This window comes from Cicer arietinum, chromosome 5 (genome assembly GCF_000331145.2).
Source record: "Cicer arietinum cultivar CDC Frontier isolate Library 1 chromosome 5, Cicar.CDCFrontier_v2.0, whole genome shotgun sequence".
NCBI lineage: Eukaryota > Viridiplantae > Streptophyta > Magnoliopsida > Fabales > Fabaceae > Cicer > Cicer arietinum.
In genome coordinates, this window is record NC_021164.2 from 68,016,787 (window position 1) to 68,033,603 (window position 16,817).

Sequence of the window (16,817 nt, forward strand, 5' to 3'; positions counted from 1 at the left end):
AAAATATTTTTTCTGAAGAAAATGTTTAAATTGAAATATATATATAAATTTGGAAATCCGGCAAAAAAAAAAAGGCTTACTGTTGCAAATATTTTCAAAACACCTTTCTTTTACAATTAATTTATTCTTACTGAAGGATTTTACAATGCAAAAAAAATTATCCAAAAAATCAAAATTGGAACAAAACTAGTTTTTAATAGATAATTTTAGACTGTTAAAACTGCGAGTTCATATTTCATTTTCTTAGTAGTATGTATCCAAATATATTCTTAGTAGTATAATCAAAGTACACCAAACTCAACCAAATATAAAGTATTGGAAAAACTTCTAAACCACCAAACGTAACGCATAGGATAGTTACCCACTAAATCACATCAACACAACAACGAAAAGCTAACTTCACATTCTACATCAGATCGCTTTTTGAACATATGTCCGAGTTGTCTTTTGTATGAGCTTTACGATTGCTCTAGAGGGATTAATTTGTTTTAATGCACTAGTTTGAGCTTGTTAATTTCTTTTTAATATAACCATGAAATTTAAACAGATAATTTTTAAATAATGTATTCCCTTATTTTTTTTTATCCATGTTATATACTTCGAAGCAACCCAACAAGTATACTAGGGCAAAGTAGGGAGGGGGGGCAGTGGAAAAAGAGTAGAAAGAATATGATTGGTACCGCCTTTAAATATATTTGAAGTTTTGATTTAAATAAACTGAATTTACAAGCGGTATGAAGCCTATTCCATTCGTGCAGAACGGAGTGCAACTTAGACGAGATAAACTTACTGCCATGACATGCTCATGCACAAACATATGCTAAAATAGGAGGAATGAAAGGTTAGGAAAAACATGCATGGAAATTCTGAAAAGCGCATTTCTAGGCAAATACGATGCCATTTCATTTTATTTCCTCGCTCAAAATGAAGCAACAAAAAGGGGTGAAGAAATTGAAAAACCTGATGGATAAAAAGCATAGATATAGAAATTGTCTCAATGTGTACTTTCAGGGGAATGATGTATCCGGCTTAAAATAAGTGACTCAGACTCATTTGAACCAGGCATCAAAGCATCACATGCTTTGGGAGACCCATCCTCAAAAATTAAGGGATTACCATTTGTGTCACCAAAACCCAGCTTTTCATCTGCGTGCTGGGTAAAACCCGTAACTGTGGCATCGATATTCATGTTATCACACTCTTCAGGTGAATTGGGGGCCAATAGTGCTTCACTTTTTGTTACAATGGAGAGATTGTCCTCTGCATCCCCTGAACTCGGCATATCAGAAGTGACTTTGTCATCTTCCATTGGCAAATCTGCAACAGTTGTTTCTTGATTCTCAGGATCAGGAGATGGACTAGATGGTATCTTCAAAGTATGGGTAGAATCATTATCTTGCTCCATTTGACTGCAGGTCTGATTGATCTTTTCCAGATGCCCCTTTGCAGGAGATAGAGCTTGTGTTACCACATCTTTTGTTGCATCAGAAGCTGAGCCAGAAACATGTCTTTTCTCTGAACTGGGAATAGGAACTGACTCATCCACTTGCATATGGTTGGATGCTGCAAATACATCTACATCCCCCTTATTAGGCAGTTTCACCCGTTGCTTCTTGTAAAGATCAATAGCTCTCTGCAAATTGGAGAAAACATTCACCCATCAAGGGTCCAGCATTTCAGTATTTATACATTTAAAGAATTAAAGTCAACAAAATGGATAACGTCGGGAAATTATTCAGAACAACAATCCACTTTTCTATGGGCATGAATATTATTACAGTTTGGTGTAATCAAGTATTTTTACCTGGAAGATAGAATTATCAACTACTGGAAAAGGTGAATGTCTTGATAAAGTGGCGGCGTATTTCAGTGGTGCCCTCGAACCATTCTGTCAAATCACAGGGAAGGGAAGGCTGATAATGTCAGGGATTGTAATGTGCATTAAAGTAAACAACAAATAAACATACTGTTATAATTTAAAAAACATGTTCTGTCAAATAAATAAAAGAATATAAAGTTGCTCCGAATCACTGTTATAATTGGCTTCAAATTAGAAATCCGTCACACCAAAAAACCAGTCAATTTTAGTTGAGGTTTTATAAGTTTTGGGAGAATGAAAGGAAGCGTGAAAGTTATGTAGTATTTATACCTTCAAGGATAATTCTGTACTAGCAACAACATCATCGGATGCTTTCTTGCCAACATTAAGAGCACATACACACTGGTCATACAACTCTGGAAGTACTAAGTCTGTTGAAATGTCAAGTTTGGAAAGGTAGAAACGGGTAAAAAGAGAAGTGTTGTCTTCGGGTGTAAAAGTAACAGGCTTTTCCAAAACAGTTGTGGGCAAAGAGTTCAAAGGTACTTTTCCTGGAGAACTGACACTGGAACCCTTTGTTTCAGGAGACTTCTCGTGAGATTCGGCGTGGTTGTTTTCATCCTGAGACGTCTGATCAGGCAAACCATTCTCAACTAGGGCAGGAGCTGATTCATCTTTGCAGGCTGGGGAAGGCAAGTCTTTCTTTGAATCACAATTCTGTTCTTTCCAACTCTCTGAACCAGATTCCCATCCATGACTATTTGTTGGGTGCCTGTTTCTATCCCATTCAGAACCACCATACATATGAGGATCATCTCTGAAAACCCCATTATTGCCATCCCATCCATGCATATGAGCAGGTCCGGTACCATCCATCAAATTTGGCCACCCAAGTGGGCGCAAGTGACCTGGAAACCTGTCGGGGTCAGCAATATGGTAAGGAATACCAGCATGGTTAACATCCATTGGAGGCCTAACACCAAAGAGAGGTTGAGATGAAAACTGTGGCATCATTGTTTGAAAGCCTCCATGAGCTGGCCCAGGTGGGAAGGGAACAAATCCATTTGGTACAGGTGAAGGCCAGTTTGGAATTGCTCTCCAGGAATTACCACCATGCACTCTCCCAAAGCCAGGTTCACTACTTCTCCTGTATCGGGTATTAGAGTTATCTCTAACATCATCCTCTAGAGAACCCATATAAGGCCTGTCTAGTGCAGCCCTGAAACCAGATTGGGGAGGAATTACAGATGGATTGTTCTGATTAGTTCTGCCATAGAAAGATGAATCTGCTTGAGAAGGCTCGTCCAATAGTGGTTTCTCATGAATCGACTCCCGGCCTAGTCTATCGTCAGAAGAAGAGACATCTCTTGCATCAGTATTGTTCCTTCTTCCACTTTCATCAATTTCAAGATTCCGCTTAACAACACTTTTATTCATATATCTGCGTTCAATGCTTGTTGATGAAGGAGATCTTTCTATCAGGCCCATGGGTGAAGCCTTAGCACTAGAAGACCTTTCAGTTGCCAAGTCTCCTACAGATTCGTCTACTTTAATAGGTTTCTCCATTAGTTTGTATCTAGGACCTCTATCTGAAATCGCGGAGTAACCCTCTCTTGAGGCTTTGGTTCTCTGTTCTGTAGTTGAGTCTCTATACTTTGTATCTTCAGCATTTGCATTTCTGAAACATAGGGAAAACAGAAAACAATTATAGTTGATATATAATCCCCATGCTTACAAGCTTCTGAGAACATAAGTGAAAATTAGACTTAACCATAAAATTTAAATCATGCAAGGGATATTTCAATCATCATCAATAAACTAACGTTGCTCTTATCCCCTCTTGGCAAAGCAAAAGAAAATTTACATTAAGCTCTAAAAAACCTCCCATGTTGAAAATTTTGTATTAAACCAAGTTATTCTTAACATATGATGCCATTATATTATGTTCACAGAATACGCCACTAATCATTATTACAAAGCAAAGCTAATTACAAGATAAATCTTTATCTGCCATAATAGTATAGCAGCACTTGAGCAATAAGACCTTGAAAAACCAAATGAAAACAAAAAAAATGCCCAAATAACAAGTTAAATTCCCGTATGTCACCTGTAAAGTACAGAGGAAATATCACATGAAGGATAAGCTCAGAACATTGGCTAACAATACTAGACCCATCAAAAAAATTAAAAAGTACCTATATTCATCTTTGCCAATATGTGCATTTGACGCAGGAGAGGATCTGTGTTTACTGCTAGTCCCAGTTGAATCTGCATGAACTTGTCGAGGTAGAGATCTTCCCCTGTCAATATCAGAATCCACCCTGTTGCTGGTCAAACTCCTCTTCTCAGTCTCAGGATAGTAGCTTTTAACAGATCTAGATTTAGAATCATTGTAATCATCGCGATCATCCAAAGTTCTTTTTTTCGTCCCACTATCTTTGCCTCTTGCACTTCTATCATCCCCATGTGACCCATCACGATCACGATGACGATCACGGTCTCTGCCTCGTTCACGATCAAAATCTCGATCACGATCCCAGTCCCAATCTCGATCTCTATCATAATCATGATCTCTGTCAAAATCATAATCATGATCACGTTCATGGCGACGCTCACGATCACGAACGTATTCAAAATCACGATCTCGTTCTCCATCTCGATCACGATATTCACGGTCTCGGTCACGGTCCCTATCACTCTCTGGATGCTTACTTCTCTTTTGCCGTGATTCTAAATTATTCTTTTCTTCCCTTACATGTTTATCATCAGACCTAATGGCAGTATGATCTTTTGCTGGATGCTCATCACGCTGTTTGTCATGTCGATGTTTGTTCTCCCTGTCCATTTCTTCCCTATATTTGTCTCTATATTTCTCATCTTTTCGCCTATCATCCTTCTTCTTCCCATCCTTGGCATTGTCATCCCTAGAAGACAAATGCCTATCATAACCATCTCCAACATCATCTTGTTGCTTATCACCATCACCATAGTCATCCCTTTTCTTCCTCATTCGCCTCTCAGGCTGGCCATCTTGTTCAAGGCTACGCAACTCGTCTACTTTTTTAGATTCTGCAAAAAGAATTGGCCAGATTGATAAAAGTTAACAATCATTTTCTGACACAACAATCCTACAGAAACAATGTGAATCACTGAATCATATGGAAGGCATTACAAAAAAGATTAACAAAAAAATATGGACCAAAACATTTAACATTACAAACCCAAAATCCTATACGTTAAAAGTGAACTGTGGACATTGTGTCATGTTATATGCAAATCAAAACCTGCAAAAGATAGGGAGATAAACTTGTCTAGTATTATTTCCATATCCAAGAGTTAAGCACAAAGTATCATATCCAAATTTATTTAACTGCAAATAACAACAACTGGATGTACAATATTGCCTGAATTATCCAAGTGTGATATTCAGTTTGACTTGAAAAAAAGAGTAGATGAATTGTTTTATTAATCTCTTGAATTCAGAATAGAACATTAACTGATGCATTTTCATATGACAGATTGCAGGGCAACACAATTTAAACGAACAGCTCACAAAACTATCAAAAGCTATTAAGACAGTGTGGAACGATAGATTGTGAGGAAGAACCACCAGAGTCCAAGCTAAATCTGTGTGATTGTGATGATTATACAAAAAAACACCTTTAACAATGCAGTTAAAAAGATTCACTCAGCACATGAGATTCAAATTCAAAACAAACGAGACAAAACCAAATCTGTAGCAGACGTAATGCAACGCATAATACAATGATCACTCCAACAATGAATACACGTGTATTAAGAATATTTGAAGATCTCATAAGAGAAGAAAATATGGAAAGAGAATCTATGTGGTATCCAGCTTTGTCATTATTGAAAGTGATATATTATTAGAAAATAATTTCAACATCCAAATTTCCATATGTGATTTATCTATTTATCTTAATTAACTAAATGAACAGTGCTGAGGCCTACATAACATAATTTAAATATCAAATTTTGAAATGCTTGTTAATAACCGCCGCATTTGATCTCTAATATAGAAAACTTGTGATTAATTACCACAAGATTTACCCAGGAAATCCAATGAATCTGTCTGCTATTGAGGGAAAACAAGTCTTAACTTCATTTTAAATTCCCTGGTCAATGAATCAAAACTGCTTTTAATTGCCATTTGTCAGTCCATATAAAGTAGAAAATGATTCATGCCATTAATGCCTTTGCACACTTAAGTGTCGAAGCCCAAACAAAGAGTTCGACATAAATGCAACGCGAGTAAATGTAGGATTTGAATTCTATCCTTTTATTCACCAAAAAGAGAGAGACATGTTATGAGAGAAAAACAGATGCATTTTTAGCCATTTCTAATTGTGCAATTCTAGTGGACCCAACACAGAGCATGGTTGGTCCCTCCTTTCACAAAAAAAATTGATCTCCTTCATAAAAGGCCTCTATCATGTTAATCAGAAAAAGTGAAAAACAAGAGGACCAGACTCTACTTAAAATCCTGAAACATAGTATTGGTATAAAATTTGTATTCCTCTTGAAGAGTCATTTATTTTGATTTTTATATTTAACTATGGATTACAGGCATTATAAAATTATGATTACGGTTAATGATCAGCTTGGCAGGCAGCACCAATTTCTTCGTCATCCAACCGATGAGTTGAAATCAACACATAACTATTTCACCTTATATGATTTTCAAATGAGAAAAAAAAATCTAACATCTTCTCATGTGCCCAGCCTATATTAACATTTTCCAAAAGAAAATATTCAAAAGTGCCAGATATAAAATTACTTTTCCATTGTATCCAAGTTAACACCATGCACACATTGCAGAGATGCATTTATCTGAGGCCTGACCTACCCAACTGATGATCAAAATCAAAAACTATCAACTTCAATTGGCTCATCTCATGACAACATTTAGGGCTTATCAAAAGCTCTGTTACACAGGTCATGATTCCATAGCCTGTGAGCTTATTTAAAATGGTGGACAAAGAAAAGTGTTCCGAGATACATATAACAAAAGGGAGTGTTCTAACAGATTGACACTATTGCATGTGTATTTCCAAAAGAATGTCGAAAGACATTAAATTGGTGGAATAACCCGTACATTAAGACTAACATCAAATAGATTATAGAGAGCTTCAAACAGAATGAAGGAACAACGATAAATTCCAAGAGCAGTGGATCACAGGGAGGGGGAAAACATAGGTTTTTGGACAGTGTATGGGAAAAATCAGGATTTGGCATTTGATATTCAAAGTAACACTATCACTGGCACTAGCCACTAAGCACCAAGGCAAATCGGTCATACACAATTGCAGAACTCTAACAAACTTTGTTTTTTATTCCCAATTCCTATTCCTAACAAAACACACACAAAACTTTCAAAATGTGTTTCCTTTCAGTTCAAAACAAGTTATAATACAATAAATGCAAGCAATGAGCACAGCAATACCACAAATCAACCAATTAAAGTTACCTTACCATTATTTTCAAACACTTGCTTGGATGGGCGCTGTTCTTGTTCATCGACAGATTCCTCGCTTCTTCCTTCTTTGAACTTCCTTTCCTTTTCCTTCTCCTTCTCTTTTTCCTTCTCCACGTTCTCCTTCCGACCAGAAGACGAAGAATCCCTATGCTTCCCGCTACTCCTCTTCACCTCCTCACCCTCACCGTACACTCCAACGCTCCCATCCCTCCTCTTACTACTCTTCGAATCCCCAATGACCTTCGATTTCTTCGACCCTTCCTCGCCGCCATTCCACCTGTCTCCGCCCTCCTTGCGCCGCTTCGATGACGAACCGTATTCATCGGAATACTCACCGTTCCCGTGCACGTCCTTTGAATCCAATCTCCGCTTCTCAGCAGAACTCGAATCCTTCAACGCCTTCACGGAACTCTCCTCCTTGTTCCTCCGATCTTTGGCGCCGGAATCCCTCTCGGAGTCTGAATAGTCTCTCGAACTGTGCTTGCTGGATTTGTGCTTCGAACTACGCGGCATCGCGGAAGCAAAACCCCGAAACCCTATTCCTCAAATTGAAATCAGACGACACGAACCAAATCCGAAAGAAAACCCTAATTCGGAGCAATTAAACGAGATGCAATAACCCTAACAAGAAAGAGAAATAGAGATAGAGAAGATAGATCGGTGAGATCGAATGTGACAAAAATTATTACGAGAAATGAAGACGAAGAATGAGTCGGTTAGGGTTAAATGTGGAACAACATTTAAATGTTGAGTTCAACAGTAGAAGAAAAGCGTAACAAAATCAAAACGCAAAAAAGTGTATCTCTCTTTTTCTCTCTCTCTCTCTCTTGAGAGTGTGTTTTTTGTTTATCGGCGTTAATGAGACTTGGGGAGGACCTTGGGTTGGGTGGGAAGGATAATGGGAAATTGTGGTGACGGAATTACCCTTAAATGATTTATGTTATGACAGTGGTGTCCGTTGTGCGGCGCGGGTTTCGTGTTTCGTTCACAATGCTGTAATTAATTAGGTTAGGCTGTGCAGTGCCGTCCAATGAGAGATTAGACACGTTGTTTCATGGGTTTACCATATGATCCGTTGCAACCCCTCTCATTTATGTGGGGTCTAGTTTCAATTCAAGTCTCCTTTAAAACAATTTTATAATAATTCAATTTTTAATCGCACAAAACATTTTCTGGTTTCTTTTACGACTACTAATAGTAATCCAACTCCTATTAGCTAATCTAAATTTTGAGTAACATTAGGCTACAATTGAGAGTGATAACTATTAAATTGATTATAGTATTTGATAAAATTATCGATTTAGTTAATTTAAAATATAAAATAATATAAAAAATATTTTAATTAAAAATAATTTTTTAGTTAATATTTTAAAAGTACTTATTTAAATTTTGCTTTTATTAATTTAAAATTTATTATTCTAATATTTGTTTTTATCATTTTATTTATTTTAAATTAAATTAATATTAACTATTTAATATTTAAATTATATACTTTAAATGATTATTAATTAAAATTATTTTAAATAATATAAATTATTTATCAATAAAATTATTATTTTAAACTTTTTAAAATTATTTATTTTTAATTATAATAAATAGATCATAAAAGGTAAAAAAATTATTTTAGTTACAATTATAAAGGTAAAATAGAAAGAAAAAATGATAAATTCATAAATTACTTGAATTTACTTATAAAAGATGATAAATGATTGTTACCTACTAGAGTTTAATACTTATATAGTGAATAAAAAAAAACACTTACACGTACTCCCTGTCTAAATATAAAAAATAAATAAAACTTAAATCATATAAAATTATGATCAAATATGTTTATTTTTATAAATTTATTTTCTCTTGCATTTAAGATTGGATGGAGTACTTCTAATGGTTAAAAGTATTGTCCTATGTTTATGTTTGGTTTATATTAATTGATATAAATTAATTTTAAAAGCTTAAAATTATAACTTTAAAATATATTATATTTTAAAATAAAACAAAATATCTACTTGTGAATACATAAATGTATTAAAATCATTTAATAGATTCATTTTAATTTTCGCAAAAGTAAAACTAAAAATCCAAGGTATTTAGATGGTGAATGGTGATACATAGTCTTTATATGCTTTAAAATTATTAATTGTGTTTTAGTGGAAAATATATGATAACAATTATTAATTTTTTACTAAATGATTATAAATTATAAAATTGACTCTATATAAATAAATTTCAATAAATCTTAAAAATCATCTAAATATTGTGTATCTTTGATTTCACTTTTGTTAAAAATCAATCGAAGCAATTTTGTACATTACAAGTTTTAAAATGTTTTTTTTTTCATTTCCTAAAGTGTACTTCTTGTTGCGTTAAATGAGTTGGATTTGAGTCATATATCATAATTATATAATATATATACTGCATATAAAATAAATTTGAATGACCTTAAAATGTTAACCGTCTTTTTCATAGTCAAATATTAGTATCTAAGTTCTTAATATTTTTCTCCTTTACGTAGACATGTATCTTGATCCTTTGAATTACCTAAATCTCCTTAAAATCATAACTACTTACTATAAATCAATCATTTATAATTTGTATATTATCTTTTAAAGAATAATCCTTGTTTTTTGGGTCGCGCTAATATATGGTCATATGGTGTTAATAAATGATCTAAGGTCGTTGAGGATTGTAAAAGTATAAATATTTTATTAAAGAATAAATATTTGAATTTTTAAAAGGTAAAAATACAAATTTCAAAATAAAATTTTTATAATTGAATTATTAACACGAGTTATTGAGACATATATTAAAGTTTTTATTTTTTTTATTGTATGTTAAAATTATAATTATAATATATATAAAATAAAGATCAAGTTATTTTATGAGTAACATAAAGTAATTTTAGTTTAATTACTCCCCGTAATAATTCATTACCATCATTTAATTTTATTAATTCAACTTTTAACTACTATCAAAATATATCAATAATTAAACATACAAAGCATTGTATAAATTCGAAAACATGTAGATAAATAATCATAGAGACTATGTTTGTTTATATTTAAAAAAAATGCATTATATATTCATTTGAACTTATTTAGTTAAATATTAAATAGTTTTGAAATTTTATGATAATTTGTACTATTGATTTATTCAACAAAAAAGATATTTTATAATTTTGAATTAGTGAAATTCAATGTTCATAAACCCATAAATATTTATGTAGTATTGTGTTAAATTAGTTATTTAATTAATTATATATTGATAGTAATCAATTATTATTAGTCTATATAAGTGAGCAAATATTAATTAATTGATGAGTATATGTTTGGTATTGTTTTTTAACAGAATGTGATGAGTTGAATGATTCTATTAAGTTTAATTAAAGATATGTATTTTCAACCATTTATCTATTTAATATTTGTGTGTGTGTTGAAAATGGAATTTTATTAACTAAACAAATTAGACGAAAACACATCCGAATAATCATTACAATTTGTGATATTTTTTACTATGTTACTGAGATGATAACATTATCAATTGACACCTTTTGTCCTTTAGATAATTTTTAAATTTATACAATTTTTACTGTTACGACGTTGATAAACTTTTTAACTTAAAAGACGTTACAAAAGTATCACTTAATCAATTTCAAATGAATGATTTGAATATTGTTATAAATAGATTGTTTTTATTATACACACTTTGGCACTCATATGACGCAAATTTTAGAAATATAAACAAGATATTTATCTATACCAAAATTATCGGAGGCCGATTTCAAGCATTCTACTTGTCATATGTTACTCTATTAACAATTCTCATATTTCATTTGTTTGTCTATAAATGTTTTGATTTGAATTTAATATAGCGACTCTCAATATGATTGATCTCCTATACATATTAATTGATTCAATTAAATTATTTACAAACATGTAATTGGCAATGTTGCTATTAATAACAATCAATAATAAATCAATAATAAAATTATTTTTTATTTGCTATGAATTGATTCTAACCTATTAAAAAAACTGCCAACAATCATATTTATAAATATGAATATAATTAATATAAATAATTTAAATAAAATCAAATCATAAATGAATAAATGTACACCTAAAATATAAAGTAAATTGTAAATAGGCGCATTAATAAATCTTCTAAGTTGATGCATTATATATTACCCATATTTGTTATTTTGTAAATTCATATGTATTTACACTGTAAAATAGTCCACATTCAAAGTTCCTCATGAGATTTTTAACTTATTGATTAAACCAAATAATGTTTTAAAATATAGATGCTGCATGAGAAATTCATGAGTACAGAAATAAGAAATTATGATAAATTAAAGCATGAACGAAAGTTGAAATTATAAATTGGTCTCTTTAAATGGAGAATAATTACCAATAATTTTATTTGTCAAATTTCTCAAAGTCTAAAAAATTCTTATTATTATTGTTTTTCTTTTATTAGATAACATAATAAGATACACACTTTATCTTTGAAGTCGCAATTAACAATCACATTTGTGATTTTGTTCCTTTCATTCACGTGTTACTCTATTACTTTTTTTACTCTTTTGTTCATAACTTCATATTTTAATATAAGGTCTTTTTTTTTTTGTATTTTACTATTAATCAATTTTAGTTATAGATTATTTTTAATCTTAATGAAAAAATGTTATATGTTCATGTTTTTTCTTTTTACTTTCTTTTGTGATTATTTCTCAAATTTGTATTGATACATTATTATATATAACCATCTTTTGATAAATTTTTATTTATTTAATTTATAATTTTGTTGATTGATCTTATTATTTTTTATGATATTTTTTTTACAAAAAGCTGCATATAATACTCTAAATCATAATAAATAAATTATAAGATATGGAATTGAATATTTTATAAAGTGAATATCCTATCTTGCATACTTTTTTAAAAAAATTTATCAATAAATAAAAATATTTTAAGACTTATAATCTACACATCCTTATATCTATAATCAATAGAGTTATAACAATTTATTTATTTATTTTTCAAAAAATATTTATTTTGGAAACTTCCATACATGGAACAAGTCACTTCCATTGCACCATATTCAACAAATGACTTCAAATACATATACTACAAATTACTATAAATTAATATTGGTATTATACTCAATTTTATGCAAAATAGATCTTCCGTTCTATAATATTTGTTGCATTTTATCATTTAATACAAATTATAAAAAAAATGATAAATGAAAGAAAATGTTGATTTTACTAATATATATTTATCACCTATTATGTTATTCTTGTTACAATAAATACAAAATGGATAATAATAATTCAGAAGTAGTGTAAATTGTATTAATTAGCAGATACAATTACAGAAAAAATAATTAAAGTTGTTTTGAAAACCAAAAATAACACTTTTATAGGACATATATTTTTTATAAATGCAACAATTATTTTTAAATGGATGAAATATATTGCTTTAAAATTTAGATATGACTAACTCAATTTTTTTAAAATTTATTGAATTAATATATTTATTTTAAACTTATAATTTGATTCTATTAACATTTGTTCCTTTTATTAAAATATTATATAAAATACGAATGTTTTATCACAAAAATATATGTCACTTGAATATATATTTTAATAAGAGGTAATAGATTTGATTAAACTATGTTAATTTTTTTCATAAATAAAAATAATTAATTGTATTTATGTATCTCACGTGGCAATCTAAAAGTTTAAAAAATGACTCTTTTGTTACGCATACATCCATTAAATATGTTTATTCTTTTGTATATTTACATGACAACTTATGAAGTTTCACACTATACTACAAGATGATATGTATTTTTATGAGTAAATACTAATTTGTATTTGGCATGAGTGAATTGTCAATTATTATATTTTAGGTTTAAATATATTTTTTTATCCTTGTAATTATAACTTTTATTTTATTTTTGTCTTTATAAGTTTTTTTATTTATTTGGTTCATTGAAAATATAATTTCATTATAAAATAGTCATTTCATATCCAACTTTTGTTACAAAAATTGGAAGACCAATAAATCTTAAATTAAAACATAATTTTTTTAACCTGAAAAGAAACCCCAATATAATTAAATTATAACATTTGATTGAATTAAAGCTTCTTGATTGGATCTTCAATTAATGTTCGTTCTCTCAAAATTGGTAGTGCATCTCTTCTAAATTTGATATCTTTATTCACCTGTTAATCTCTCTATCTTTCTATTTTCAATCCCCTCTCATTTGGATTATTGATCTATCAATTATTTTCTTTTATTGTGCAAACATTATCCATCTCCAAAAGCGTGATTGGTATGAATGTTTTGAGGTAGTTTTTTGTTTGCAATTTTAATGTATTATTATCGATTATCAAGAAAGTTGATAAAAATTTAAAAGTGAAATCTAGAGGGAGAAGAAGTTTGAGCAGCGCTAAGTTTATACGGATGTTCTAACCTATCATGGCGTTAATTTTAAGTTATAAAATGTTATAATTTAATTATATTGGGGTTTATTTTTAGGTTAAAAAAAATTATATTTTAATTTTAAATTTAATGGTATTACAGTTTTTGTAACGAAAGTTGGATAAAAGAAATATTTTAAAATAAAACTATATCTGCAAGAACATGAACCATACAATAAAACTTACGAGGACTAAACTAAAAAAAAATTAAAATTATAAACATCAAAGATATATTTAAAACCTATATTTTATTTAACTATGATTTGATCTAAAATATCTCACATAATTTGTATAAATTTATTATCTTTAGTATTTGCAAGTATATTTATTTATTTTAAATATTTTTTAATACTATTATAACAATTATAAATACGAATAATATATTTTTACAATTGTTAATGATTATATATAATAATTTAACATTTTTAATGTTATTTGTATTATATATTTTTATTGAGTCAATTTAATAATAATTTTATTTTAAAAAAATATATTTATATACACATATATACAATTTATAAAAATAATCAAAATTTTATTGTATTATTTATTTATAATTATAATAATATTTAAAACTTTATAATCTACATATCAATAATTCTCTTTGTAACCCATGCATCACATGGACAAAGACTCAACTACACTAGCATTTTTTTTATAAATAAAAGACCTTTTATTTTTCTCAAAATAATAAAAATAATATTGACATTATCTAAATGGTTATTCAATAAAACTTGATATACGAAAATGAAAATAGAAATGAAATCAATAAATATTTTAAAATAATAACATCAATTAAAATCTATTTATTTAAGAAGAGAAGTTGACGTTTTTGTTATTTGCTTAATTATTACTTATAAGTGGAGTTTTAGGAAGAGAAGCATGTTTTGGTACGTCAATTATATTATTGACATTGGAGATGAGGTGGATTAAAAAAAAGAAGTTAACGTGAAGGAAGTGAAGTAAGAAGAGGGAGGTTATATGTTATGTTTTAGATCGAAGAGATATTTAGATAGGCAGACGTTGACGTGCGAGAAGCCTGTGCCAAAACGTTCCCGGCGTTCATTCACACGCAACTCTCACACGTTTCCTTCCTCATCCCATTGCTTATATTACACTTGTTTTGCACCTCCATATGCTCTATCTACTGTTCTTCCCCTTTCTCATTCTGGTGATTTTTTCTCTCCAATTCCTTTTTTTATTTCTTTCTACGGAGTCCTCAATTTTAATTATTATATTTATTTGTATCAATTGCCTACTACTTACTTTTTCTTTTATGATCCTTACGTTTTGCAATTTGGATTCGAATTTTAATTTGCCAAATTCAAACGTGAAACCTTGCTCAATTGGGAACTGAGTCTGTTGCCACAAAACCGGGCTCTCTCTGTATGCACCATTCAGGTGGCAAATTCAAATTTTGTTCATATGTTAAAGAAGATGCAACCCTGTTTGGATAAAAACATAAAGTGCTTGTGTATAATTATTTTTATAACAAAAAATAAAATAAAGTTAAAAGTTGTTTTCATATAAGGTATAGCTTGTTTACATAAGCTATCCGCTATCCTGAAAAATATATGGAAATAAGTTGAAAACAACTTATGAGTATAAGTTCTCCCAAATAGTCTCACTTATGTCAGTAGAGAAACTTAAATAAGCCGGTCCAAACCGACCATTTGTAAAGTTAGTTTCTTTTATGCCTTTACATTTAATTTTGCACTATTGATGGATCCTCTGATTATTTGCTGATAAATACTGTTATCCTTTCTTTGTTTCTTTTACTATCAGAGGTTTGATCAATGGCACTCTGTAGAACTGGGCCAAACCCAATTTTGGAGAGTAATGGCCTAGCTTATTTGGACAGAAATTTGTCGACCAGACTTGTTTTGCCAGTTCCCCTGCGTTTTGCCGGACAGTTATCTAATGGAAGCAGGAGAAAGCACAAGGGAGTATGCAGTTCATCACTAAGGAGAGCTGCACCTGCTTCTTCCATGGAATCACATGAAGAGGATCCAAATACCATTTCTGTTTGCTTGGAGGAGGAACTTGATCATGTTACAAGGTTCAAAATGTCAGACTTTAAGGTCTTAGATCATGTCAGCATTGGCCTTGGTGGGCGGGTATGAAATCTGAATAACCTATTAATCTTACAATGTGTCATGACTGGATTAATTTTTTTCTAATACTGGTGGTCTCATTGATTAAGTTTTGCTATAGGCGGATGAGGTGGTTTTTGAAGGCAAGGTGAAGGATAGTGGTAGGTAAGATAATACTTTGTTTGGTTCAGATTATAGATGATTAGTTTTGATCATAGTATCTGTATCTATTCATTTGTTCTCTGCAGCCCTTTGTATAACACAAGAGTTGTACTCCGAAAGCTTTATAGTGCCCAAGCTCAGCGTCGAGGCAAAAGAGCAATAGAGGTATAGTGACCTTGTAGTATCTCAATTTGATATTTTGTTCATGTCCCTTCACAATTTTCTTTGTTGTCATCTTTAAGGTATTGAAGAAGCTGGTTCGCCGTAAACTTTTGTATCATTCTTATTCAATGCAAGTTCATGGCTATATCTCTTTGCCTGCAAGTGATGATGGTAGTTCATTTATCCTCGTCCATGGGGTAGGTCTTAATCTTAATGGGTTTTATTATTTGAATTCTTTCACATACATGTGCTTATTATTTTAATTTTTTCACATACGTTTGCTTATATCTTTTTGGTTCAATACTTTTTCCTTTCAGTATCATGGTAGTTTTTCTTTGAGACACTGGCTGCAACAGTCAGATTGGCTTCCAACTTTAGAGGCCACTCTTGCTCTGGATGAAGAGTCTGTTAGGAAGGTTGGAGAAGACACAACCGGAGGTCCTGCGATTTCTAGGCAATTGCGACTTATTCGAATATTGATGAGAGATCTTCTAATTGGAGTATGTTTTTAGAAATTCTAACTTAGTAACTTCAATGTTTTCTTTAATTGAAAGCATTTTCATTCGTAAGTGCTTGAATACTCTGCACAGCAACAGCAGG

At 30.7% G+C, this 16,817-nt stretch overlaps 2 protein-coding genes across 3 annotated transcripts in view; one reads left to right on the forward strand and one right to left on the reverse strand.

The window, feature by feature from the left end:
* Positions 1-659: 659 nt before the first annotated feature.
* On the reverse strand, positions 660-8,220 carry LOC101506433 (uncharacterized). The gene is made up of 5 exons (XM_004502579.4): positions 7,313-8,220; positions 4,015-4,888; positions 2,150-3,497; positions 1,805-1,888; positions 660-1,633 (listed from the first exon to the last, which is right to left on the reverse strand). Exons 1-5 carry the CDS (start codon positions 7,827-7,829, stop codon positions 995-997), a joined length of 3,462 nt encoding a protein of 1,153 aa, XP_004502636.1. The 5' UTR covers positions 7,830-8,220; the 3' UTR covers positions 660-994.
* A 6,520-nt stretch (positions 8,221-14,740) lies between these two features.
* The window catches only part of LOC101506759 (probable plastid-lipid-associated protein 14, chloroplastic), a 6,682-nt gene continuing 4,605 nt past the window's right edge, over positions 14,741-16,817 (forward strand). The window contains exons 1-6 of one of the 2 annotated variants that reach the window (XM_004502580.4): positions 14,741-14,971; positions 15,586-15,917; positions 16,015-16,058; positions 16,142-16,220; positions 16,298-16,414; positions 16,535-16,717. In XM_004502580.4, coding sequence (XP_004502637.1) covers positions 15,597-15,917; positions 16,015-16,058; positions 16,142-16,220; positions 16,298-16,414; positions 16,535-16,717 — 744 coding nt within the window. In that variant the 5' untranslated portion in view covers positions 14,741-14,971; positions 15,586-15,596. Of the gene's footprint in view, positions 14,972-15,040; positions 15,202-15,585; positions 15,918-16,014; positions 16,059-16,141; positions 16,221-16,297; positions 16,415-16,534; positions 16,718-16,817 lie in introns of those variants that run through there. The other variant, XM_073368932.1, reaches the window with a different exon arrangement.